We start from the raw sequence: 26,466 nt of genomic DNA on the forward strand, positions 1-26,466 counted from the left end.
CTTCGCCCCATTCATCCACTCTCCCAGCGTTAGTCATAATTGTTTGTGCATACTCTTTTGCGTCAACTTGCATCGCACTCTTTGTTGCATTGCGTATACTAGTAGGAACACTTTCACTAAGGAAACCCACCCTCTATTATAGTATTATTTTAAGAACTACACTATGGATTGACTCAGCTTATACATACGTATCTAGACACATTCCTATTGTTTTTCTAGTTTGTTTTCCTCTTATGTAGACACCTAAGATTAGCACATTTACATCTTTTGTTTGTACAAGGAACTAGTTTAACATTTATAAATCGTTCTCTACGAATCCTGAGTTAGTTAAGAGTTAGAGCTAGCATTGTGAGCACGTACACTTCGCTCTTGTGAAAGGCTTAGTGGTTCAAGTCGTACAACGATATACGTTTGAGAAAACTATATTTGTGTTTATTTGTTGTGTCATTCTGAAGTTTTGCCGAACATTTAGCTCGGAACCTGCCGTATTTAGAAACCAATTTACAAAATGATAAAAGCTCGAAATGTTTTCAAAGAACGATCTCAGATATGTGTCCTATGATATTCTGACTAGAGCTTGAGTGGCTAGGAGGCGCAGCCCCGTCATCAAACATGATCTAGTTTATCATAATCTTGAGAAAGCTTTTGCGAGAAAATGCCCTACCCCTGTGGCAGAGGATTTATTATAATTGTCATCATTATATATACATAAAGTTTATATATCCATTGGGTTTTCTGTGAATAATGGATTCACAAACAATAATTTTTTTCTAGTTCATGCTACCATTGATTTTGGAAACTGCTTTGATAGATGGAGGAAAATATTTCATTAGACTGCTCGGATGACGGAGCTCGATGCTAAATTTATTGACTTTTATTGAAAAAATTTATTGAAAATTTACATAGATAGCTTGCTAACCAGAAGACAACTTGCTCCCAATCGCAGACCTCAAAGTTTTGAAGAAATTAGCGTAAGACCAAACAGGAATTGAAGATTTAACAATTAAAAACAGCTTGTATTTACGTGATGGAGGCCAGTTTCACACCCCGAAAACTTACAGGAACTATTCTATCAAGTGTCCATCAGATTCAGGCTTAAAAGATTTTCGTCGAGCAGTTTCCAAAAAAGCGGACAAAAACTTTGACACCACCCCTCTCCAAGCAAAAGAGGTAGTTACGTCTTGAACGCAGCGTGGCTTTGTGTGGGGGTGTGAAGGTCTCCAGATATTCAGGAACAAAAATGGAAATAGCCGGTCACGTATCAATGAAGCTGGCTCATGACCAAGGAAATGCTCTACAGTGGTAACGGTGTCTGCTTGCTCAGTAATACCAGATTGAAGGTGAGACCTGTCTATTTTCCTTCCGCCTATAAAATACTGCAATGCTCAAATCTACAAGTGTAGACATATTCGAAACATACCAAATATAATATTTCGCCTACTGTTTTCAGGGAAACATGACACTCAGTCCGTACTTTTAAAAGAATCACGATTTTACCTTAATCCAAGATTAGTAAAATTCAAATACTTTATCAATAACCAGAGCAGTTTATTACAAGTATATAGGCACCGACGACAATAATGCAACACCGTCTAAGAGGCGCGTTTGAGTCCAACTTCGCTATCTATAATATAGCACAATTTAAGCAAACATTATGTATACTAACAAATATCATTAATGGTACAATTTTGTTGTCAAAATGAAAGTTGATAGCATTTATAGATATCAGGAGTTCCGATGCAAGCTGAAAATTGGAGGGAGCAAGGACAAACTTCAAATTTTAAACTTTTTCATTCAGGGTTACAATTCAGTGTTGAAAGCTTGTCTGGGATCTCCGCGATGGTTATTTACACATGAGTGATTGATATTGTACTGATTGAAGTGTTTTTACCAATGAATAAAGACAAACACCAAACTTGTGATAGTAAGCCCCAAGGGTTTGCGGACTATAATTAGGTTCATTTTTTCGATCAAATTGGAAATAATCGATAGGAGACCTGTCGTGGTCTGCAAGGGAATCGTACTTGCTTAATTTTTCTCAAGAGATTCATTCATTTATGAAGCATGGAATCTTGTTTGATAACTTTTCACATAACAAAAAGCTTTGAGGTACAAATAAGCTTACATAAAACACTTGAAACAACAAGTTCTACCAGTGGTGGTTCAGCTGTGAGGGGCAAAAATGTTGTAAGGCCATGCCCTTTTAAGTTTGAGAAAGCAGCCTTTTACGAGCAGGCAACCACAAATTTACCAATAGGGACAGCTCATGGCTAACCTTTCGCTACGTAAAGACTAAGACAATTTCAAAATGATAAATTTACATCACAATGCATACTTTGTCAAAATATTATCCTTCTCCCAACATTTTCTTATCAAATTCAGACGCAACACAAAACTGCTATTGCCAAAATCTGGGGGAATTGTCTCCCAGTCCCCCTTCACGCGACACAGCCATTGAGCCTACCTTCCCCTACTGACTAACTTGTACCTTAAAAACTATTCAAAAATGATTTTGATAAGAAACTTGCTAAAGATTTTTTTGTTTAAAAAATTATTTAAGTACAAAATAAACTAAATATTGGGACTTATTCCTGGGGTCCGAAGCAGGTTGGCAAGTGGGTGGGCCAAGGGAAAATTTCACAATCATAACAAAAGATTTCGAACAAAGCTCTATTGTCTTGCAAAAAGGAGGGGGCATGGCCCCGGCCCCCTTCTTCGGAGGCCCTTTTATCCTGAATCCTGGGTTCTCTAAAGGATTCCAGACCCATATTATTTTTATTTCCTTTGTTATTTCTTTGAGATTTTTAAGTAATTTTCCTTGTTTTTAACATGGTAAGTATTAAGTACATACAAATTAATGTTTACTGTTAATGTTAACTGTTAAGTTAAAAGAAAGTAGATAAAATTTATAGTGTACAGTTTTGCGATTGCCAATATTGTCACAATCATAGGGTGTATTTCCTTCCAAATGATGATATGTCCCAAGGAAACTGCTATTGTAATAAATCAAGAGCTAACAACATCCTGGAGAATCATGACATTCTATGACGCAGAATTCAATTGGCAATGCTTTGCGTGGAAGTATCCAAGGGAATGTTTGGTTGAAGGAGGTATGAGCCTTTCAATCAGACGTAAAATTGTAAACATTTAGGGTAATCTGGAACAATTACCATGTCACCAAACAATCGTTTGCTTTCCAGTTCTACAAAGGTTGTCTCTCAATTTACGGTTTCACGGAGAGCGTGGTGTGCGAATATTCGATAGCTGTAGCTATGATCATTCAGAAAACCATTTCTGGAGAAAATATAGGCCCAATGGAAAAGCGGACCGAAAGTTTGCCAAATGAAGAACAAAGATTAGAGTCTTTACAGAAGTTGCAGAAGTGCTGCACGTTCTATGGCGCGGAATACATCAATGATAATTTCAGATCTGTTTTGATGCTCTTAGCTCACGGTCTTCAAGACAATTCTCCAGTTGCGAGGAAGCTGTCGATTGAAATTACTTCTGAAGTACTCCCGTGCCTAGAAACGGGTGGAGAAAGCGACAAAATTATTACGAAAGAAATTATCCCGCGACTAGTTGCAAACCTGTGTTTCTCAAACACAGCAATAAAAAAATGCACTGTCCATACACTTCATGTTTATATGAAACATTTTAACCGAGTTCAGGATGTGCTTCGCGTTATTATTAGTCAACTTGACAGCGGGGATGCGAAGACCAGGACAGAATTAATGGTTGCTTTGCCAATCATTATCACTCCAGCATTTGCGGAGGAAGATATTTTTGAACTAATAAGTGCATTAGTGCACCGCCTGGAAGTAAGCTCCATTAAATCAGAGCATAATGCCCCATCAATGATTTGTTTAGAGAAGATTAAATCGGTTCTTGGAGAGAATGTATTTCTGTCGTATATCAATCGTCTGCCAGACAGGCTTCAGAAAGAATATAATTTGGGAGTGCAAAAATCAATTCTTGCTGGCCAGGATGCATCAGCAGTCGAAAAGCAAACATCAATTCATTCACTGATTGCAAGAACCTTGAGTAATGGCTCAATAAAATCCAATGGCACATCTGTTAATGGAACAGAACTGAGTAATTTGAAAAGGAACAGTCCCTTAGCAAAATCTACAAGTAGTCTTGACAAAACGGGACCAAAACCAGTCAACAGTGCTGAAAGGGTTGGTCTTGTCAGAGCAAGAAGCACAGAAAGACTAAGTAAAACAAAAGGATATAGTGATCGTTCTAAACGAGCATCTTCTGTTGAAAGTGTTCCTAATGAGAATGGTGTGCATTCCACAAGCCAAACTCTATATTATGGATTTATTCCAGCTGAAATAATTCTAGAATTGGAGGACAGTAGCTGGAAGACTCGTGCCAATGGAATCGAGGCATTAAAATTACTTGTTGAGAGTATACAAGATAATTCAGTTTTATTGAACAGTTTGGGCGATTTGTTAGAGATGCTTACTAGATTTGTTGAAGATTCAAACTTCAAAATTTTGCTTACAAGTTTACATATCTTACGGGATGTTATTGAAAAGGTTGGCGATAACCTGAGACCACATATGGAACTACTTCTTGCAGTTGTGCAAACAAAACTTGGTGATTCAAAGGTAGTTATAAAGCAGCTAAATATGCAAATACTTTTAAATCTGATGCATGTTGCAAAACCATGGGCAGTTCTCAAGCCATTAATGCCATGCCTGAATCATCGCAACTCGAAGATAAGAGAGGACATCATAAATATGATCACTGCCGCCTTGCTGACTTTCCCTAGTTCTGATTTCAATCTCACAACACTGCCAGGCTTAATTGCACCAATGCTAATAGATGCAAAAAGAAAAGTTAGACAGGCTGTTCTTGAGTGCTTTGCTGTGATTGCTCAAAGCCTAGGACCAGGGAGAATGCAGCCTCTAGTGACATCAGTTGATATGATTGAGCTCAATCCAGAGGGGGAGGGTGTAATGGAAGCAGTTCAAGCAAGACTTGCAAGGCGCAAACTGCCAAAAATCACCCCAGAAGGCACCATAGAGTACTCCATGATAGTCACTACAGCGGTGAAGCATAATTCTCTGCAAGTACCACCTGATGTCTCATGGATCCTTTATGGACCGTCAGGCCTATCAGGAGAGTCAGGCAAAACCTCAGGGGAAGGAATTGTAAAGCGTTATCGTAGCGCAGGAAAGAAAAGACTTCCTTGGGAAAGTGATGATGAAACAACAACTTCTTCAAGAAAAAGTATTGGCAGTGCACCAATTCAGTCGGTAAGTTTGTTAAATTCTTAAGAAATAATTTAAAACAACTGCCCTCACCAGTAAAGGTACAAAATCGTCAAAAGAAAGTTTGGGATCAATAGACAATAGCTTTGTTTGGTCAGATGATAAAGAAATCAAACAATTGCTAAGGATTTGGAATCAGAAAGTAAAGTAAGGTGAGCGATGAAACAGAGAACACTATGGCCCTGGTCACTTCTGACTATTAAGCCTACTTCAAAGGTGTTGTACTAATCAGGGGCCGATCCAGAGCAAATTTGAAGGAGGGGCAGTTGGAAGTGGGGGCGCTAAACAATTTGCAAAAATTGATGACGAGAGTTCGCTGTATACAAAAATTTCAGATCAATTTTCGGAATAAACAAGATAGCTTTGAGGTAATCCTTGCAGCAAATTAACTTATGGGTCTTAGAAACTTTTTCACTTGATTCTCATTCTTCAAAAGGGGCGCATAGTTTCCAAAAAAGGGATGCCAGACTTGCTTCAACTTGTTGAGGGAGGGGCAACTGCCCCTAGTTGCCCCCCATTGAATCGGCCAATGGTACTAATGGCCCTTCTAGAAATTCATCATCAAATTTGGTTGGCACTACATCTTTTCAAAGAAAATCCACCTAATCCATTGAGATCCTCAAATGCATCCTTAACCCAAGTTTCTAATTCATTCTTTATCAATTTTTCTAGGCTTTATGTTTGATGTAGATTTAGCACAGGCATTTGTCAAAAACATTCCAGATACGCTCACAAATTTTTGTTGAATCTCATTTGGTTTTCGTAAAGAGCTTGGTGCTCTATGATATTCATTGCAGAATCATAACTTTTTACTTTCTGGATTTTGTGGGCCTTGTTTGCTGTTACAATCAGTAAATGCAGACTACATAGAACATACAATGTTGTCTTGATACACATACATAGCAGGCCTTGTGAGGAACAAAAATGCAGGCGCTTGACAAACTGAGCACCTTAAAATTTCTTGGCACTCTATCGAGCTCCTTAGAAAATTTTTTGGCTAAATGTAATAGCTTACTAGTTAAATCAGTGTTAAGTGGTAGTTGGGAAATTGATGTTTGTTTGGTCTGGGTGGAAAAGGTATTTACTTTTTAAATACTAAGATTTGTTAAATGCGTCAAATGCATTGAACAGTAGGGAATGCATTGCAGTTGAATTGCCTTTAAAAATTATACTACAGATTCTCTAAAAGTAAGAATTTCAGGACCCTCCTAGATTGGGGAAAGTGAAAGGGGTTCTGGCCATAATGCCTACAGAGATATTGGTAAGCACAAACTTCTTGAAGAAGTTTTATCCTTTTATAAAGCTGGCAGGTTCTAATGCTTGAATCTCAGAAAGGGAATATTGACCTTTGTTAACCAACACTCCTAATGAAGTACAACGTTGGAAGAGGCTAAGAGGTAGTAGATCTGATGAGCTTGGTCAGATGATGCTTGCATGCCACCTGGCTAATGAACAGCTGTCTTCAGTACTGATGGTATATACTTCAATATTAGAGAAGACAAATTTTCTGTAGGGGGCTATTTGTATAACCCTATATTACCCCTTTTGTTGGCCTAGGGCTACCAGCTTTGTTTGCAGGTAGATGTCTTTATAGATGGTGTTTCTATGGTCTTAGTATGATTCACCATAGCGAAAATGATTTTGATAATAATTATGATGATAATGTAGTCCTGAAACTCTTTATCTAGTCATATTTTGGTGGAAAAATTTAATGCTTCTATGATCCACCAGAACTTCTAAAACCCATCAAACAGAGTATGACATCCTTTATAAGTATGAATTTGTATCAACGGTTCTTTCTAAACAAAAGGCTGGTTTTGCCTGCTATGCAATATTTGGAGGCGATATTTAAATATTTTGTAAATTAATTTAAGGTCACAGTAAACGTTTTTGACACAATATTTGGTTTTCTCTCCGTAAATGCCAAACTATTAACGGAATCAGAATAATCTCTCACCAACAAATCTTGAAACACACCGAGTCTCGAGGAAAGATCTCAGTAAACATGCGCTATGAAGTTAATTTTCTTCAGATGTAGCTACTTCTAAGAGCCTTTTCAATTTTTTTGTGAATATTAATGCCAGATGGATCTTTGATCTTTCGAAAAATGCAGTTTCACGGACTTCATTTTATCATGTTTTCTTGTATAATACTATAATGCATGCACGATTTCTTTCTCTTGACAATAAATGCGTCAATTTTAAACCATCTGGCGAAATGCTTGAAGTGGTTTAGATGTTTGAATTTTGTGTTTTTGAAACGACCTAAATTTAAGTGCATTGATTTGAAGTCTTGAAGTTAAAGAGGTAATTTTCCAAAGACCATCTGGCTACTATGTTTTATTAATGCTAAAATAGTTTTAAAAATTCACTACGCTTGGGACTAAGGCAAGAAGCCGCCAAATCAGTGAAGAAGAATGAAAGCAGTGGTTTACTCTAGAATAGCCTAGAACACAAAGCCAAATTCCACCCTATAGCTTTTCTGAACACCCTTAATATCATCCATCGTTATTCCATCTTTTATGCCAGTCGTTTATTTTGGTTGATGTGAGATATTTGTTTGTCGATGTTAAGTTCTTTCCAGTCTTTTTTGTTTTTGTATTTCTCTTTTCAGCTAACTGATTCTCGTTCCCAACATGATATTTCATTGCCAGTGTGCCATTTTGAGAAAATAAGTCTTATTCACGGATAGGGCGTTTATTGGAGGGGGCGTTAACAAAATAATTCTATTCACGGAATACCTTGCGAGAATATGAGCTATTATTCTTAGCTTTAGGGGCGTTAATTGGATAATGGCGTCTATCGGAGAGGGCGTTTATTGGAGGGGGCGTTTTTCGAGAGTGTGCGTTTAACAGATGAAATACGAAATACGATTAATAGACTATCATTTTTGTTGCTAAAAATGCATGGCCTTCTTTTTGCCCTGGAATCTCACATAGTCAACCTCAGATTAGAGATAATCCTGACCCAGAGGTGTCCTAGACAACCACAATCTCATTGAATCCGTAGAAACCATATAAACTAGACATTATTGAAAATCAATTATTTTACGCAATCTCGTGTCATGCATAAAAGAAAATGGCAAAATTATTGAAATACTCGAATAGCAGAGCTAAATTTCTAATCCAATTGGAAACAGATATCAATATAGTCTAGAATGTGGCGATGCGAAGGAGAAATGACTCAATGTTTTCTACTTCTTTTATCATACGGCTCGAGGACAGAAAGAAATCTCTGGTAGCCTTCGGTTCTCTTCAGGAATGTTTAAACAGTTCTTGATATATCGTAGTAATGGACAAATTTTGAATAGGTTTGTTGTTTTCAGTGATTGAGATCGCTAACTTCTTTTTCAGACGTTAAACAGAAAAGACTAACCCGGTTGAAATCTGATTAGTCACTTTGATGATTTTTTAACAAACACCTGCTCTTGTCGCTATTTAAGTGGCTACGTGGATCTCGAAGCTTCATATTTCGTTACATCGATTGTTAATAAGTGCTCAAATGATAATTGATCGTTCCAATTAGTCCCTGTTGAATATAGTCTTTATTAGTCTCTATGCTCAGATCATTTGCAAAGCAACATATTACAGAAACAGAAAATGTTTGGCGAACGGTCAGTCTGTATTTTCATAAGCAGTAAAAGTAATTCTTTTCTATCAAAGATATTTCGTAGACAAGTTTGCATTTTCAAGTAGTTTTTTCATAATTTGCAGAATGGGGGCATTTTTAACGGCATAAAATTCTCATTCTTAATCTCTTGTTATTAATTCCTTATTTATGTTCAAAATCAATGCCGTTGCTAGTTCTATTGATAATGTAGTTAAGTTTTCCATGTTTTCGTCGATGCACATGTAATGGGAACTCAGACAAATATTGCTAGCTGTTAAGTTACTGTATCTTGGCTCTAAAAAGCGTATATTGATACCAATAGACAGCAAGGGAGTATCCCTGCATCTTCTTCGACTTGCAGCCCTACCTGTCATGACATGTCTGAAAATTTCAAAGCTGCAAGCTTGCTGTCTTTCTTCTTATGATTAAGTACCTGTTTTAATAATAATGGCAATGACTGAAACATGACTTTTGTTTGTAATATCTACGTAAACGCCATATGCAGTACGCGACTTTTTATACTGAACTTAAAGAGCTGAAAATTTAACACATAAACGCTTTTTTTATAAGGAACCACCTACATGTAGAAGGCCGAAATATAGAACTTATACTACTGAAAACGAAATCCCTAAGGAACTTTTCGATTTGAAAATTTTTTTATAACTGCAAGCGTCAAGAACTCAAAAGCCGGTTCCATTCATTTGCAACCAATACTCGCTATTCGTGTTTGTTTGCTATTCATGTGTCAAGTTCTTCATTGAGTAGTTTCCGCATATGCTGAAGGCTTGTTGTAGTCAAAACATCGAAAGTGAGATTTTCACTATACATAACCTTCTTTGTGTTTTTTCTCCTGATTTCTAGCACAAGGCAAAATTCAAAATTTTTATGTTTTTCCTGTTTCTGTACTATTTTTATGGCACTTGATGTTGCAATGAAAATCAAGTACGATTAAGGAACTTTTGGTACTACAATTTGATGATTTGAGGTCTACAAATAAGGAACTTTCGGAACTAGGCCTTGAGCTAGGTTCCTTATAAAAAACGTGTAATCAGTTGGGAGAAGTTCTTCCTTCTATTATCTATCTCAGTTGAACAGGAAATAGGTGCCTAATCGTGAAAAGAATCATTCCCTTCCCTTCTTTCAAGGAATCATTTGCGGGCAGCTTCTGAAGGCTGAAGGGGATCAGTGGTTTCATGTAGACGGTTTCTTGCCAAAAGATGCGTTTAACTCGATTCAAAAGCAGGGGATTGTTCTGTAAAAGAGGCTGACCTAACAGCAGTCCCATAAAAATGACGTATTCATCTTGAGCCTGGTATATTAAGATTACAAAAAAGGTTATGTTAATCTAACAAAATTTGTTTATCGGACAAAATTTTTGTGCGACCAAATAGAAAATATCTGAAATCTCTTCTCCGTTCTCTTACAAACAAAAAAATCTTCACAAATAGAACCAATATAATGTGTATATAGGGCTTTTGCGCCATCAATTTGTTTTATTATTTGCCTCAGTATCTTTCTTAACGAAGTCACAAGCACCGTGCAACCACAGCTTCAGTAAAATTTCGTTTGCCGACCTTTTCTAGCAAGAATGTGACATAGCTAAAGGGAGCCTTTGTATTCACCTTAGACTTGCTTGATAAGTTAAATTGTAGCGGTTAAATGTTTTGTTGTTTTTTTAAGATAGGAAGAAACATCGATTCATGTTTTGTCGCTGCTACTAACTTATTCGTCATAACTTTAATTACGTTAAATGTGAAACCTCAACCATGATCAATCCAATTTCCTATGTTCACGCCTCTCATATGCAGCCATCCACCAAAACATTCTTCGTGATCCAGCCATGCACATGTTTTCGAAACGTTAATCGTCAATGCTCAATCTTGTAGAGGTGATCACAATAGCGTCATTATAACCAGCGAAGACTTGACGCCATTGAATGTAAAATTCATGAAACCTTCTAAAGTATAATGCACGTCTAACGTTTGAATTCGGCAATTAATGGCTGGTATGGTTTTTCAGCAGGAAGACAGAGGATCAGATCCCATACCATACGCAACCAGAAATTCCTGGGCACCTGGTCAAAACGTTAGCTACACCGAGAGATACCAAATCAAAGGAAAGTTGGGCACCATGCCTCTTAAACAGCAAGAGAACCTGGAGTTTGTTAAGAGTGATTCTGTTGGGTCCTATTTTCATATGTACAAACAAAGAATGAGAAAGCTGAAGCAGGCTGGTTTACAGGCGGATAACACCATGATCAACACTCTAAACAGGTAAATTTGTACTTTATAGCACGATAACCCTGAACATTGCTCTATTTTTTCAAGGCTTATGAAAGGCTCAGAGTCCAGAAAAGTTGTTAACCTTTCTCCAGACAAAAACATCCTAGAAGGCAAACCTTCCTCACAAAACAATAGAAAGTGGGCGTGGCTTGGTTGTGTCATAAGAGCTTCTATTGTTTTTCGGGACTTCCTCGATGTCTCGTTGTGTTCCCTGGCTTTTGGTGTTGAGGATGGCCCGGGATTTTGTAGGGATAATTCGTTAGAATACGCATGCGTCCCTGCCCCTCGACGTTGATTGGCTCGAACAAATCATTTAGCCTTTTGTCTCAAACAATAGGAGTGAGAACTCATCTCCCCAACAAGACCGTAATGTTTTCCTGACTCTGGAAAGGCTAAGAGATGTGGATAATAGTATTCAAACATAGTCATTCGGTTTTAGATTTTAAAACAATGATCCTTCTCTTAAATTGGACCGCCCTGGGGCACCATTCAGTTCATAGTTGCAACGAGATTTGATGTGGGAATTTATCATGGTCCTATGGATATTGATCATTGATACAGACCACCAAGTTGTGATAAAGGGGTGTTCGTTAACGATAAAGGAAAGAGACTTGTTATTTGAAGCTAAAAACGACATCAAAACAACCAAATAGCACTGGAAGCCGATCTAAGGTTCGAGTTTGACTTGCGAGTTCATAACATCTCTAATTAGGGGCAGGGTTCTAAAAGATTCGAGTTTAGTTTTACCAAAAACGTTTATCGATTTGCCAAAATCAGTTCAAGTGCAACACATATGAGATAACTCATCAGACCCATCATTCATTTTAAAAAGTGAACTGCTAACCCACAGAAATTTTTGTATCAAAATTTCTATCTAAATTTGCTTCGATGAAAATTACTGTTATCGGTCTGTCGTAAAGTGCTCGATGTTGTATAGGCAGAGCTGTGAAAGCTTTGCAACTGACCACATCAAGCGTGTACTTAGCGTAACAACTTAAAACCGTCCTTCTCTTTATACAAAAAGCTTGTTTTAAGATGGAAGGATTTTAAGGCCAATGTGTGCGAGTTTAATTACACTATGAAAAGCGAAACACCTGTTGAAGCACATTCATATCTATTTTTGGACAATAGTCGTTGCTGATTTGTTAATAATGCATTGCAAATAATCCTTTTTAAAAACAGTCTCTGCATTTATAAAATTTTGCTCTAGACCAAACTTTTTTTTCATGTATTGGTGTTTTTTCGAAGTTTAGAAGGTACTTCGAAGGATGGAATGCTGCATTCCATCTTCCATACTTAACAACTACTGAGTTACAAGCAAGGGGTTCTTTGTTATTCATTCAAATTTGCAGTGCTATGCTGCTCACTCAAAGATTGGAGAGGTATGGTATCAAACTGGTGTATTTGATTTAAAGCTGGGTATATGTTAAGCAAACCGAACGTTCACACTCGTGTGTCTATGAACGTTCTTCAACAGTTTTGGAAAACAGTTTTAAAAGGGGGCATTGTGGCATTGATGCGGCAGTAATATCAAGCACCCTGCTTCTATTTTTCTACAATTAATTGTATTTAAAGTACCTCGTTTTATCTTTGTTGCAGGGGTAATCCACTCTCCCCCTCGGACCCCCAAAACCCGTTAGTACCCAAGAGTGCAATCGGGAGAGACACAATTAGAACCCCTGTATCTGGCAGCCGTTCTCCAGTAGCACCACACGAGGATAAGCCGCTTTCTGCATCTTGGTCTGGATCTGAGTACAATGAAAGTCGTAACTGGCTTGTTGCTAAGAAACCTGCTGATCTTGAGCCCATTGGGACACCGGTCCCTGAAACAGGTAAGACTACATTTTCGTGTAAGATTGGAAGTTCAATTCTGAATCTTCTTTTTTAATGATGTTTTATTGGACAGTGACATGTTCTTTGCTTGGTCACTAGTTTACTCTCACTGAGGTTGGATGTGTCGTGCATTAGGTATCTTGCTGTTTTAAGGATCAGTCAATTCCGTGACATTGTTTCTTTCTCCATCTTTACAATCGTTTACTATTGCAACATGGACCAAGTCGGAAATCTGCTCCAAATGTCAATAGAGTGGGAGGTATAACCTGACGCGAGCCTGATATCAAATTTAATCACACGAAATTAAGGTATTTCGTGTTTTATCCTCCAGTTTTAAGGACGCCCACGAATCCGAGATAAAAAGGGATATGTGTTGAGCTTGCGTAGGAGTCTTTATATAGATACACATACCACCATTTTCATAATAATATAAAGGTTTGGGAGATAATACCTTAATGCTAGCTGCCAGTATGCCTGGTTTGTCGCTAATGTAAAAGATTACTTTTAAATATTATTAAATTATAATTGTCGAATGCAGCTTCACTACAATTCTTATTTCTTACATTTGTCTGTCGGATGAGTTGTTTTGTTTCTTTCACTGAAGTTCAGTTCTCACTTTAGTTCTTAAGAAAGAGTTTTAATATTAATTGGTGTCTCCATGTTTTTGTACTTTGTTCTGAAACTGTGAAGCCTCTTTCAGTTTCATTGCAGCTTGATGACGGTGACATCTATGCTTGTAGATTTTTTAACCTGCAAATGATCGAACTGAAAAGGCGTTCCTGTTTTGTAAGCAAGGTTGTGAATGGCTTTTCTAAAAGTATCGATGCTACGACTGTTTATTCTTACCTTTTCAACAAATGCTTAATCTCTTAAACGGACCATTTATCTAATCTCTTAAACGGAAAAATGCTACGGAGATGTACCATAAAATCCCACGTTAAAATTGCCCTTAAGACCAATGGTTTCCTTCAAGATCAGATACCCTGAACTTCAGTTATTGCAAAGTGATCTAAAAAAATATCAACTTCGGGTTCTATGCCTCTTAAAGCAGTCATTTTGTATGTCCTAGATGTTGTTAGAGATATCGAGAGTCCCGTTCACCTCAAACCAGCTATTGCACGATCAGCATCGAAAAAGAGACGACAGTTGCGGCTGGAGCTTGATAAAACGAACAACCTGAAATTGGAGGACGAGGAAGAAAATGACAAGAAAAAGGTGCACTTAGTACCATATAAATCTTTTTTGTTCGTTGCTCCGATAACATGATAACAGTCATGTGGCGGACACCTGTATGGCCAGCATTCATGTGTCCGTAATAAAAATGCTATTGATAGATGTTGTCTTTACAAAGCTGTGTTCACAAAAAAATCATTTCAAGATGAAATTATACGAATCTGTCCTTTGCTGGGAGAGTTCACTATATTTTGATGTTGTGAGAAAGTTTTGAATTATTTATTTTGGCACGTAGCCTCTTTTGACAGGTGATATCGGCAACTTAGCTTTTTTTATTTTCTTAGCTTAACATGTTTCATTGCAAGGATTCAAATAATAGGTTTATTTCCGCGAAAAGATGGACAAAGTTGATTTTCTTTGTCAAATGTAACAAATTATGATGGTATGTAATAATCTGATTTTTATTTCAGAAATCACCTGTTGATCCATTGGCAAACATAAAGCAACAAGCTCATATACTCAAGCAGCAGAAAGTTACCAACGAAAGGTATTTTGCGTTATAATATATGCATTTTTGTCCCTTATTTTATTCTCGAGCTGCAGCAATGCTATATATTTTTCTTGTATTACTATGTGTAAAGAATATCCTTTGAGCATTTGTTGTTCATGAATTCATCTTATTTCATCTATATATTAATCTCATCGTTATCTTAGGTCTCAATCTTAGCTCACAAGGCTCACCTACCTGAAGTTTTAAATGACCTGCGTTCAAATTAAACAGTACAATTTTTATGCGTTATCAGTAGACCTTTAACGGTTGATTTTGTTCCCTTCCATCAGCCAAGAGCTTGGATCACCTTTTGATTCACGGCCGAAAATTGCGAGAAGCCCATCTGCTCGCAAAAGTAGGCAAAAGCCACTCAAGGGTGATGCAACGAAACCTTCTTCAGATACCAGTGAGAGCGGAAAGGAAACTCCAAGCCCACGAGAAAAACCCCATCGCAAGGAACTGCTTGAAAAAAGTTTACAATCGCCTCACGATCACAAGAAGGAAGGCTGGAATGAAGCAAACAATTTTATAGTTGGTAAGAGCATGGCAAGGGATTCTATTTTAGAAGACTCTTTAGACTATGAAGACGACTTTGAAATCCCAGAATCAAATGGAGCTAGGGAAGAAACTTCAGATGAGGGGTCTTCAGACGAACACAGTGGTAACTCTGACAAAATGGCAGAGGCAAGGGCAGAGGACTCGAACAAGGGACATTCAAGTTTGTCAAAGTCCGCGCTTGAAAGAGTGAAGCAGCGGCGAAGTGAGGAAATGCGCAAACGAGAACTGTCTCTCATAAAGCAGAGGGAAAAAGAGGCCGAGGAAAGGCTCAAGGCTGAAAGGGAGGCTAAAGAAGCCGAAGAAAGAAAACAAGCAGAACGGAATAGAAGAATAGCGGAAATGAAGCGAATTGAAGACTTGCTAAAAGCGGAGGAGCGCAAAAAGGAGGAAGAAGAACGACGAAAAGAAGAAGAATTTCAAAAGAAAAAGCGACAAGAGGAGGAAGAAAGGAGAATACAAGAAGAGCTTAATGTTAGTAGTATTTTTGTTATTGTCATCTTTTATTGGTATTTTGGTTATTACAGTGGCACTTTTCATTTGCTACAGTGGTTCATCGGACACGGCGTTATTTTAATAGTTATGTAGAAAGATAAGTACCAGGGCTTTTAGAAAGAGTCAAAATTAATGGTCAAAATAAAAGGTTTTTGTAAATAATAAAAAGGCACTTAAGCTACATCTGTTGTATTGCATAAAAAATTGAATGAGATTTGCTGTTTTACCTTTCCGACACATAACAGTCAATGCCGTATAGGCAGAGCTGCTCACGCTTTGCTATATAGAACCATCCTATTCTATGCACAAAGTACAAACAATTACTATGGGATTTTGCTGTTACAGGCTAAGAGGGAGATGCAAGCCAAATTAGATGCCGAAGAAATGAAGCGCGCGGAAGAGCTTTCTAGAAAAGCAGAGCTGAATCGTAGGGAACAAAGAATGAAGGAATTGGAAGCCCTGATCAAAGCAGAAGAGGTGAAACACGAAGAAATGCGGAGAAAGAGTGAAGAAGCTAAGAAACAAGAAGAAGATTTAGAAATGAGAAGGCAGGAAGAAATTCGTAGACAGAAGGAAAAGGAGGTTGAGGCACAAATCGAGGAAGAAAGAATGAAAAGAGCTGAAGCTGAGTTGAAAGAAGCGAGAAGAAAAAAGGCAGAATTGAAGCGAATTAAAGAGATTGAGGCTAAGAAGAAGGAAGAGGAAGAGCGCAGGACAAAAAGGATGACCAACGCTGCAGAAAACAATGGCAATGAAGGTCACACGACCAAATATGAAGCGTTCGCGGTGAATCTTGGTGACTGTGAGCGAAGCAGTGGTGTTACTGAAAATCGAATGAATGATGATGCAAATAACAACTCGAGTGAGTTTTTGTCAATTCTTCACTGTCTTATTGTATGCCACTTTATTCGTAACTGGCAAACTCATAATTAAAGATTAAAAAAGAATCGAGGCAATTTTTTTAGGATAAGGAGGGCTCTTATTAATGGTTTTGGCTTACAATGGATTTATGGATTAATGGGTTTATAAAACTCATTTTGTAAATTTTAGGATAGAAAATTTCAGGGATTTTGATTTAGGGAGAATTAATTGTATTTTTGTGCTTCTGAAGATCACCAAGTTTAAATGTGGATAGTCTGCATTTCCTGATCCAACTTTTTCGGAATTGTCATAGTTTTGACACTTTGATCAATCCATTATATATTCTACCTTTTTTACTTTATTTGTTCAGGAAAATATAACAATGAATCATACTTTTTCAGTAAAACCTGCCGCTAGCCGTTCACCAAGACTGAAGAAAAATTATAATGAAAGGTGAGTGGACTTGAATTTCTGGCATATCAAAATATGAAATGTCATTCGTCTTATTCCCCATAATCGATATTGTGATTTGAATTGTTGGTTCTGTGCACATTCTTTGGCCATCTCGTCCAACATTGACCTCGGCGTGAAGATTGTTAAAGTCATCCGTGCGTTTAAATTTTAGCTAAGACACTTCTTTGATATCATCGTTTGGTAAATAGAAATAACGATTTGACTGTAGTTCATTGAAGCTACAGAATGTATGTTGTTAATGTGTTATGACGAGAGTGCTCCACCAATGATCCTACCTTACAGTGCATTTTTGAAAACCAATTTAGCAAACTCTGTAATCAAAGTAGCTGCGCAGCGCTAACAGCTTTTTACCTTTTATAGGCGCGAAGGAAGAGCATTATCCGGGTCTCATGTTCCAAATCATGTCGAAATTGACGTCAGTGCTGTTCGACGCTCCTGCACAGAGGGTCATATGGCAGTGGAGCCTATGAATCCATTCGATAATCCAGAATTGGCTTTGAAAGACGGGTTGCGACAAATTGCTGCTAGTTCCGAAGACTGGTAAAGCCAGAAGCCTTTTATTTATCTAATTTTGATAATTAATTATTATATACATATTTTGATCATGTGAGATCAAGATCAAGGACATGCAAAACACATTTATTACTCGTTTTCAAAGGGAGGTTTTTCGACAGATTTGCTCTGGACATGACTGGGTTGAGTAAATAGCTCGTTGATCATATGCATGTTGAATTTCTTGTTTATCATTACCAATTTAACGTCCTTTCATTTCAACATTTGTTTGTATCAACAATATTGTCATGCTCGCCTGTTGTTGCGCAGGGAGATGAAATGTGAAGGGCTTCAAACTTTTCGAAGGCTGGCGATGTTCCATCCAGATGTCATTTGTCAGCACCTGCACACAGTTTGCCTTGGAATTGTAGCAGAAGTAAGGATGTTTGCGCATTTCATGTCAATTGCTGTTTTTTTTATTTTTAGTGATATTTTATAGCTTCAATGTTCACCCATTACGTGTTAAACAAGCAAGCCACTAGGAACGGGAACGCCGTTGCAGGAGCGACTCGTAGCAAGAGAGAGTTTTTTTTAAATATTTTGCTTGTTTTGATTTTAAGGAAAAAAATTAGATCAGGTTAACGGACATAACGCTCTTTGTCAATAAGTATGTGGAATGTCAATTAACGGTGCATCAAGCTTAATTTGGTGGGGGGGGGGGGGCAAGTCCAAGTCCTTCCTGTCTGCTTTCCAATTGACAATAATTGATTTTACAAACGAATGCCAAGTTTGTCTCACGTAAGTTTTGCCACTGTAATTAATGCATTTCTTCAAACCCCCCGCTAAAACAGATCGAAAGTCTTAAAACTCAATAGCATTGTGATCAAAAGTCATTTTTGTTGCTTTTTTAGGTCTTTAGAAACCCGGTAGCTGGCACAAATGCATGCTTTTTCTCACCGTTTTAAAGCTACAAAACATAAGCATATTTCTATCAATGATGTCTGACATGTGTTCGTTCACTAGTGTATATTCAAGTTTACCAATACGAGACAATTTTTTCAGGTAAAGAATCTTCGCTCACAAGTTTCGAGGACTGCAATCCAGTGTCTGGGAGAGACTGTCTCTTATTTACCGAAGCAAATAGAGCCTGTATGTTCAGTTTACCTCTATTTCACTTTTTTAATAAAATTTGAGTGACATCTTGAAAGCAATGGTTGTTAAAGCAGTGGAAACTTTAACTTCTACGAGCAAGCCAAAAAATATCGATTTCTTCAATTGTGGGAGGGGGGTCAAATTCCTCAACCCCTAGTTTAACACGCCCCTTCTTGCAACGTTCTAGATCTTTCGCAACCTTGGGCCTGTGTAAGGCCTGTTAAGGTTCTAAAATATGTGGATGAATCAACAGTGTCCAACTATCAGCGTTTTTGAGGGTTAAAGTGTTATTTTTTTCACATCTCAGGAGGGTATTTTGAATTTGCTTGTTTTGAAGAATTGAACTTTAGCAATACTTGAAATTTGTGGGGAAAATGCACCTCTTGAAGTGAAGTATGTAACACTAAACAGTGATATAAGACCATTTCCCCTTAGATAAAAATACAGCTTGTAATAAAAGTTTACCTGAAACAATTCCCTTTCTTGAGTCTGCCATCAAAATTGATCATGAAAACTCCTCTTAAACACTTCTTTGTTAATATCTGAAGATTTGAAAATCCTGTCAGCTTTTCCTCCGCTTTATTTGGATGGTTTATTTTTGGTTGGTAGGAGCTTGATATGGTCGTAAGTACATTGCTGTCCAAGTCCAGTGAATCAAATGCATTTATCAAAGAAGATGTCGAAAAGTCGTTATCTGCAGTCGCCAGCCATGTCAACTGCGTGAAAGCAATGGGTGCTTTTATCAATGGCGGAGCTGGGTATGTCCATAACCACTATTTATTATCGTGTCTGCCACATTTTATTTCATTATTTATTCTGTGATTTAATTAGCAGTCTAGCAATTTATGACAGAATTTAGGGGTAGTACATTATTCAAACGAAAGCTTGGAAATTATTCAAAGAACCAATGTTTGCAGCAATCACCCATAGATGATATGTGCAGTCAACCATGTGTTTGTAGATGATATGGGACAGAATTGGATACCACTTATCTGTTTAAGTGTAGTAATAAGTAGGTGCGCGTGCTTGACATAGACGGCGACGCAAGTAGGTAGATTTGCCCCCTCCCTTTAGTGGTTTATAGGTAGATTCTCGTGGCCTTACTTGCAACAGCTGCGTTATAGTGTTCTTTGTCGTCATCCTGTTGACATGGCAGCTGATTTTCTTATTGAATGAACAGCTACATCCCCTATTATATTATGCAGGTGACATCATCATTAACTTGTAGTATAAGTACTATTGTTGATTTTCTGCCAGTCATCGCAACGCCCAAGTCCGCAAAATGTGTGCAAGGTTTTTGTCGCAGCTGGCGGAGAGGATGGGCGTAACGCGCCTCCTGAGCGGTGGCAAAGACGTCACGGAACGAATCTTACCAGTTGCTGCTCAGTTTGCGGTGGACGGTAATCAAGAGACGAGGTAAATTTTTATGTTGTGGGAGTACCCATATAACTGGTTCCATATAGAGCCTTTGAGAGTACATGGCCTAATAAACAGGTTTTGATATGCTACCGACAGGAGGTCGTTCTCCGAATAAGAAGCTTTGAAAGCAGCAGGGACAAACTGAATGGTGAAAAACTTTTCAATTTATCCTCTGGAACAAATTTCCTTGCATTGTTTTGAAGAGGAAAGAAGTGCTGATTTATATTCGAAATGATAATACACAAGAATCTGTGCCGTTGCTTTAAAAAATATTTGTGTAGTTTTCATTATATAAGCTATTGCGATGACAAAGCTCTGATGGATCTCAAAAAAATGTATCTTTTAATTGTTATTTTGATTTTGTTATTCTAAGTTAAACTATTTATCACTTTTTTTGTTAACAAGTCTAGCGAAGTAAAGTAAGGGAGATTCAAGTTTCGTTGAAATGCTCTTTAATAGCTGCGATAGATATGATTTGTAAGCAGACCCAAATCAATAGAACAGAAGTCAAATACATTTAAATGCATAGTGAATGGCTTGTGAATCGCAAATAATAAGAATAAAGCTTACTGTAAGGATATTTAGGGTACCGGCTATTTAATTTGACTGAAAGATCTAGCAATCGATTGCTAAGGTCAATGACACTTTAACATGTGAAAAAAATTTAATTGTTATTTACCTTTAGGTACTACGGACGATGTATACTTTACTTGATGATTGATCACCCAGACCTTGAACGATTGATAGAGAAGCATCTGCCGAAAGCCAATGTGCGACCTGCTAAAGATATCGTGGAGAATCTTAAGGCCAAGGTTGGAAACATTGCCTAGAGTTTCAGCTTTGCTTTTCGAGACTGATTTTTGTGGGATTTTTTTATAAAATCTTGAATGAAACAATTTGCAAATTTATAGAAGAATTTCGGATTATTTTATTGCATTTGAGGTGTCATAATCTTAAATGATATTCCCTTGGATTATTTTGATGATTTTGCTTGGGCTATTAAACCTCTCATTCCCTTACTTTCAAAATAATGATAATAAAACTTGCAAATGAATAAAACACCTTGATCTCCTGACGCATTTTGCAAAATGACTTATTGTTTAAAGCTAGACTTTTTCTTTTTCAATTGTTAATATAACAACTATGTTTTTCCGAAGGGTCTGAGAGACGCACCGAACGAGCATGGCTCTGCCAGCATTCGACGTTCCCAACGCCATGCCGGTAGTGGAGTGGCGAGTAACTCAGTTGCCAGAAGCTCTACCTTCAACGGTAGCCACTCAGCTGTCGATGGTCGCCAAGGCAGTGGCAATAAGGCTCTTGTCAGGTACGGATTCAGATTGTTAATCAATCTTGATTGATATATTAAAGGATGAGAGAAAAATAATCCAGTTTTTTAAGCAGAAAACTATATAGTGTCAAAGCATTTATAGATGTGAATCGAATTCAATTTTTTGTTTTAATATGGTATTTTCTACTGTTTTCCAGGGCAAGCACGAACAAAGCTGCTCGGCAACAACAAAATTCAGAAGGATATCAGGTTTGTATCTTTGAAATATTATAATAATTATATAATATAATAATAATAAGAGAGTGCCTTATATTGCAAGGTTTGATCAGTACAATGTTAACCGTAGAAAATACGACATGTTGATCTTAATTGGACACATTGCAACCTTTCGCACTTTTGATTGCTACAGACAACAAAATCGCTACTTCTCGAATGGATAGAAATCTGAAAAGGCGATCATTTCTTCAATTTCAGCCTGCAAGGCCATTGGACCTGGAATCCATAGCCGGCTTAAATGCTAATGAATGGAAAACAAGATTAGATGCTATCGAGAACTTTTACCATCTCGTACGCACAAATCCAGACGGAGTGGCAAGCCACATTAGCAAGGTTGGTGCTTTACAATGACTTTTACTGCCATTTATTGAAGTTAACGAACAAATAAGCAATCCACAGCTATTTCTGGTGCGAACTTAAAACAATGATGATTTTCTTTCCTCTTTTAGTTATTTAGAAAATACTTAAACAAGGGTGAGAGTCACAAAACTCAGCCAACAATTGACAAAATGGGAGTACAGCATAGATCAAAGGCATTGAAGAGTCTTTCTTGTAGTATCATTTTCTTAATCCATCCAAAACCTGCTCTTTATAACAGCGTTTCACAACTTTCAAAAGCTTAAGACTTTCCACTAAAAGATAGGAATTATAATGGGCGATCTTGCTTTTGATTGACAGGGATGCATCTATGATTTCACTTTCAAATTCACCCCAAAATTATGCGGCTTGATTTTCTCTTGCGTCAGAGTTGATCTTTGATGGCAAATAATTATCTCAATGTAATCTCAGTTCCATTTTTAATTTCAGGTTTTTGACAAGTTTATACCACGGCTTACTGATTCCAACAGCAAAGTAAGTATCCTGCACTCCGATCAACCAACCGTGTTACGTTGCACTCTCAACCAACTTTACCAGCCATTTGCGTATGATTCCCAACTTTTTCTTGCCAGTATAGTATAGTATAGTATAGTATACCACATGCCTTTGTCTGATAATTTTCAACCGAGTTCATTATTCTTTCTATTTTACGCAATCATATGCGTCATATACCGGTAATAAAAAGTAAAACTATGAACCGAATCGTTTACATCCTCTTACTACTTCATGTACCAAGACATGGAATTTGGCTGTGCAGTGAGGTAGGTATACAGTGTGGCCAGGTAGTCGAAATTTCCAAAGATTTAATTCAAAAAGTTAACACGAAGTCATGTCTTAGCCATATTTATTCTGCTAGCTTTGACAGCCTCTTCCATTTTTCAAGATGACTTCTAAGCTCAGGGATTTTCATGCTTAGAAGCTTTAGTTAAAAATTTCATGTTTGTTGCATCATTTTTGGAGATAGTCAAAGAGGATTTTTGCCGTAGGTGAACCTGCAAGCTCTTCAAACGATGAACAAAGCAATCCCCATCCTTAGAGATGCCCTGACACCCCTCATCACATTGCTGATGCAGTCACTGACGTCATGTGTTGCGTCGAAAAATAATGCTATATACAACGCTGGAATGGAAGTACTTATTTCGCTGACTAAGTTTGTTGGTACGTGTTCAATTCAATTTGCATTTGGAAAGATAAAGTCAAAACCTTTCCAAAGCGAATACCTTAACCTAGCTTTTTGTTTTTTTATTTTCAATATGACGTGTAACTAGTTTTATGTTTACAGTAGTTTTGTTTTTATACGATCTGTTACTAGAGTAAATGTACTATTCTGGAATGATTCAACAGTTGAGTTACAATTTTCAATAGAAATAGAATACCCTCTACGTGAAACCTTAAAAGAGAATGAAAAGGGAACATTATGTTCTGTAGCTAAATATGAAATATAAAGTTGAGGATAAGAGGGCTTCAAGCTATTATGGCCAAGCTATTATAGTTTAAAATTTAAGATACAGCTTGCAGTGTATCCCCGTAAAGAAGAGCTTAAGAATTTACAGAAAGTCTATCCCTGATTATAAACCTTGCGTCAAAGAACCTATTTTTTGCATAAGAAAATATATGATCTTATTTAAAAGGTCATGGTCCTCTCAACCATATGTAATCAGAAAGCACCCCTTTTGCCAGGCATTACTTATCAACATCTCCTTTTAGATAATACCAATTGACCCTTATGTACCTTTAAAAAAATCAACATAGTCTGACTCTTTGAAAAGTATTCTCTTCTTTAGGGGATCGCTTATACTCACTATGCTTAATTTTGGATTAATCAATTTCTGTTCCTGTTTCCCTTTCAGATAACGTTATTTTACTACAACCATTAATCACGGCTGTTAGATACGGAAACACACGAGTGAAGCCAGAAATGGCAATGCGTCTAGCAGGTTTGTGATCTTATTGCTTCTAATACTTAATTGCATTAATCACTTACAATGCAAATCCTGTGACACCTTAGGCATCACAAATGTTAAAATGTTATTATCCCCATTACTATGTTTCTAGTTTCCCTGTTTCAAAGTTATTGATCCAGCCTGTTTACAAAAAGCATGAATGGATGTTGGAAGAGGAACATTAGAGTGACAGTGATTTGGATTATTTCGTTAGTTAATTTAATCCTAATATTGACTACCTTAAAATTGAAGTATTTTGTTTTTAAAATCACTTTGAGTACGGAATTACCGTTTATAGTTCCAAGCCTTTTTTACCCATTCACGATAATTTTATGTTGACAAGATAAAATTTATATGTTTAAGAAAGGTTTTTGGCGTAGCTTTTTGTTGCCCCAAGAAACCTGTGGGACCTGTGATCATGTGACCATTCTTATTACTCTAAGAGTGTTTTTGTTTTGAAGAAACATTATAAACTTCTGTTTTTATTCTGGATCTGCCCAGTTTTTCAGTCAATTTTCTTGTTCTGCCGGTCTAAGCAAAGTTTGTTTCTCTGTTTTCCAGATTTAGTAACGCCTGTATTTCAAAGAAAACCGAGTCTGGTTCAAACGCATATTCTACCAGTACTTTGGCACTTGCTGTCCACATCAAAAGTTGGGAGTGCTGCCAATGCTAGAAACGATATTAGCACAGCAACAGCAAAGTTGTGTGAAGAACTTTATATTTGTTATGGAGAATCTCTCTATGACGAAGCAGAATCACAAGGAAAAAACGTGAAAGAAAAACTCAAGCATTATATGATGTAGCTTTTAATCATTTTATTTTCTTAGTTTCTATGCAAGTTTCAAATTTTTATGGGGTTTTTAAATACAACTGGCTGAATTACCCTCTGGCTGAATCTAGATTTTAGGGGGGTTTGATTAAAACCACCATAGCTTTAAAGCTTTGTTTTCAATTTTATATTTAAGATAATTTTTTGGATTTTGACAAATTATTTCTAACTTGGGAACTGATTACCGAAAGATTCCCTTAATGCTCTAATGCTGATACAGAAAATTATAAAGCATACCTGCGCCGCGCCGCCCAAGACAATGGGGAACCAGGCGTCATCATCCAAGACTTCTCTCGCGCGCTTTGAACGGCCTTTCGAATAGATAAAGTAACTGGAGAAGTCTTACTCAAAATGGTTTGCTTAATATAGCTAAATCGGGCATCCTTCCTGTTTCGCCATTGTCATTCAGCCAGATGTTTCTCCACGCTGGTGGCAATCATATCGACATTATCAGAATTCAGTTGATTCTGATTATGTTTTATTTCCACGCTTGTACTCAATAAAATACAGTATCAGCTACATCTTTGTATATCACAAAACTGCCAGTCGATACCTAATTTGGTAGTTATTATTAATGCATAAATAAACACTACATGTAAATATGCGAAAGTTTTAAGAATTATTTAAATTAGAAAGAAATTGCTTCTTTTTTTAACTTGGACTCTTTTTCACTTGTGAAGCGTTTTGTTCTTTGGCAACCTTTGTACCAAGCTTAAAAAGGTAACTTGTGTTAGGTTTGAAGGAGTATTAAGCCTTATCGGTTGAATTCAATCAAAACCCCACTGAAGCAGGGCAGAGAAAGAATCGAAAGCCCGACATGGAATTTACACTGATGAATTTTGTGAAAATATAGTTGTCGCTATGCTAGTACAGTAACATTTGGCAATAGAGAGAGCCCTATAGTGGTCCAGGACAATTTATCATGGAATACTAATAAATGGAACTTTCAGAAATACTAGCTTCACGGAATAAGGATTTAGTGCAAAAGTGGTGCAATACTAAAAAGGTGAAACTATGATATGTGACAATGTATCCGTGACAACTAGGGATGACCGAGGATGGAATTCTATAAATAGAGCGAGGGGCCTTTCAAACAAAGTTGTTAAATACAATAGCAGGTATATGGAAAGGGCATCTTTCGCATAAACTGCCTCTTTTTCTACACTACCGACAGTGATGTAAGGAAATCCACTAGACCTCCAATTTCGTCCTCACTTAACCTCTTACCCCTTGACATTTTCGTCCCATTATCGCCCTATTGTACATTGTAGAAAGCTGTTTTTCTTTCAAAAGTTTTCCTTGAGGCTGATGTAGGGGATTTTTTCTGAGTATTGCACTGCCAAAAACCTAGACCAATAATACCAGATAATAAACCCAAAAACCATCCTCTAAGCAAAACTTGAACAATAGAAGACCATGACAAGGGTGTTAGCAAAACGAGAAGGGAATTCCTGCTCCGTTTAGATCAACTAAAAGTATTGCTCTGTCGTATAACGTAATTTGTTTCTTTCAAACTTCTATCCACTATGGTTTCTCCTCTTCTCGTTGTACTATTTTTCTTAATATACATCCTTTTGCT

The 26,466-nt window shown here is 37.2% G+C and overlaps 1 protein-coding gene across 3 annotated transcripts; it reads left to right on the forward strand.

Moving 5' to 3' along the window:
* Positions 1–329: 329 nt before the first annotated feature.
* Positions 330–25,526, forward strand: LOC135683984 (TOG array regulator of axonemal microtubules protein 1). 3 transcript variants are annotated; one of them, XM_065199426.2, is made up of 21 exons: positions 330–5,264; positions 10,910–11,160; positions 12,769–13,001; positions 14,072–14,217; positions 14,646–14,722; positions 15,016–15,754; positions 16,121–16,637; positions 17,038–17,089; positions 17,471–17,650; positions 17,933–18,038; positions 18,665–18,751; positions 19,364–19,512; positions 20,012–20,170; positions 20,859–20,985; positions 21,331–21,497; positions 21,659–21,710; positions 21,936–22,070; positions 22,545–22,589; positions 23,102–23,273; positions 23,966–24,052; positions 24,620–25,526. In XM_065199426.2, the coding sequence occupies exons 1-21, from the start codon at positions 3,273–3,275 to the stop codon at positions 24,859–24,861; spliced, it is 5,715 nt and encodes a 1,904-aa protein (XP_065055498.2). In that variant the 5' UTR covers positions 330–3,272; the 3' UTR covers positions 24,862–25,526. The 3 variants fall into 3 exon arrangements, with proteins under 3 accessions (XP_065055498.2, XP_065055489.2, XP_088966542.1); XM_065199417.2 differs by having other exon boundaries at positions 331–5,264; positions 10,907–11,160; XM_089110416.1 differs by lacking the exon at positions 330–5,264 and adding an exon at positions 5,281–8,588 and having other exon boundaries at positions 10,907–11,160.
* The last annotated feature ends 940 nt before the right edge of the window (positions 25,527–26,466 follow it).

Source organism: Rhopilema esculentum, chromosome 10 (assembly GCF_057945365.1).
Source record: "Rhopilema esculentum isolate cy_ngs chromosome 10, ASM5794536v1, whole genome shotgun sequence".
In the NCBI taxonomy this organism is placed as follows: domain Eukaryota; kingdom Metazoa; phylum Cnidaria; class Scyphozoa; order Rhizostomeae; family Rhizostomatidae; genus Rhopilema; species Rhopilema esculentum.

Coding starts and splice junctions, on each gene's coding strand:
- LOC135683984 (XM_065199417.2), top strand. CDS start 3,273: ATGATCATTCAGAAAACCATTTCTGGAGAAAATATAGGCCCAATGGAA. Junction 16,638..17,037: donor TGATGCAAATAACAACTCGA/GTGAGTTTTTGT, acceptor ATACTTTTTCAG/TAAAACCTGCCGCTAGCCGT. Junction 17,651..17,932: donor GCTGCTAGTTCCGAAGACTG/GTAAAGCCAGAA, acceptor GTTGTTGCGCAG/GGAGATGAAATGTGAAGGGC.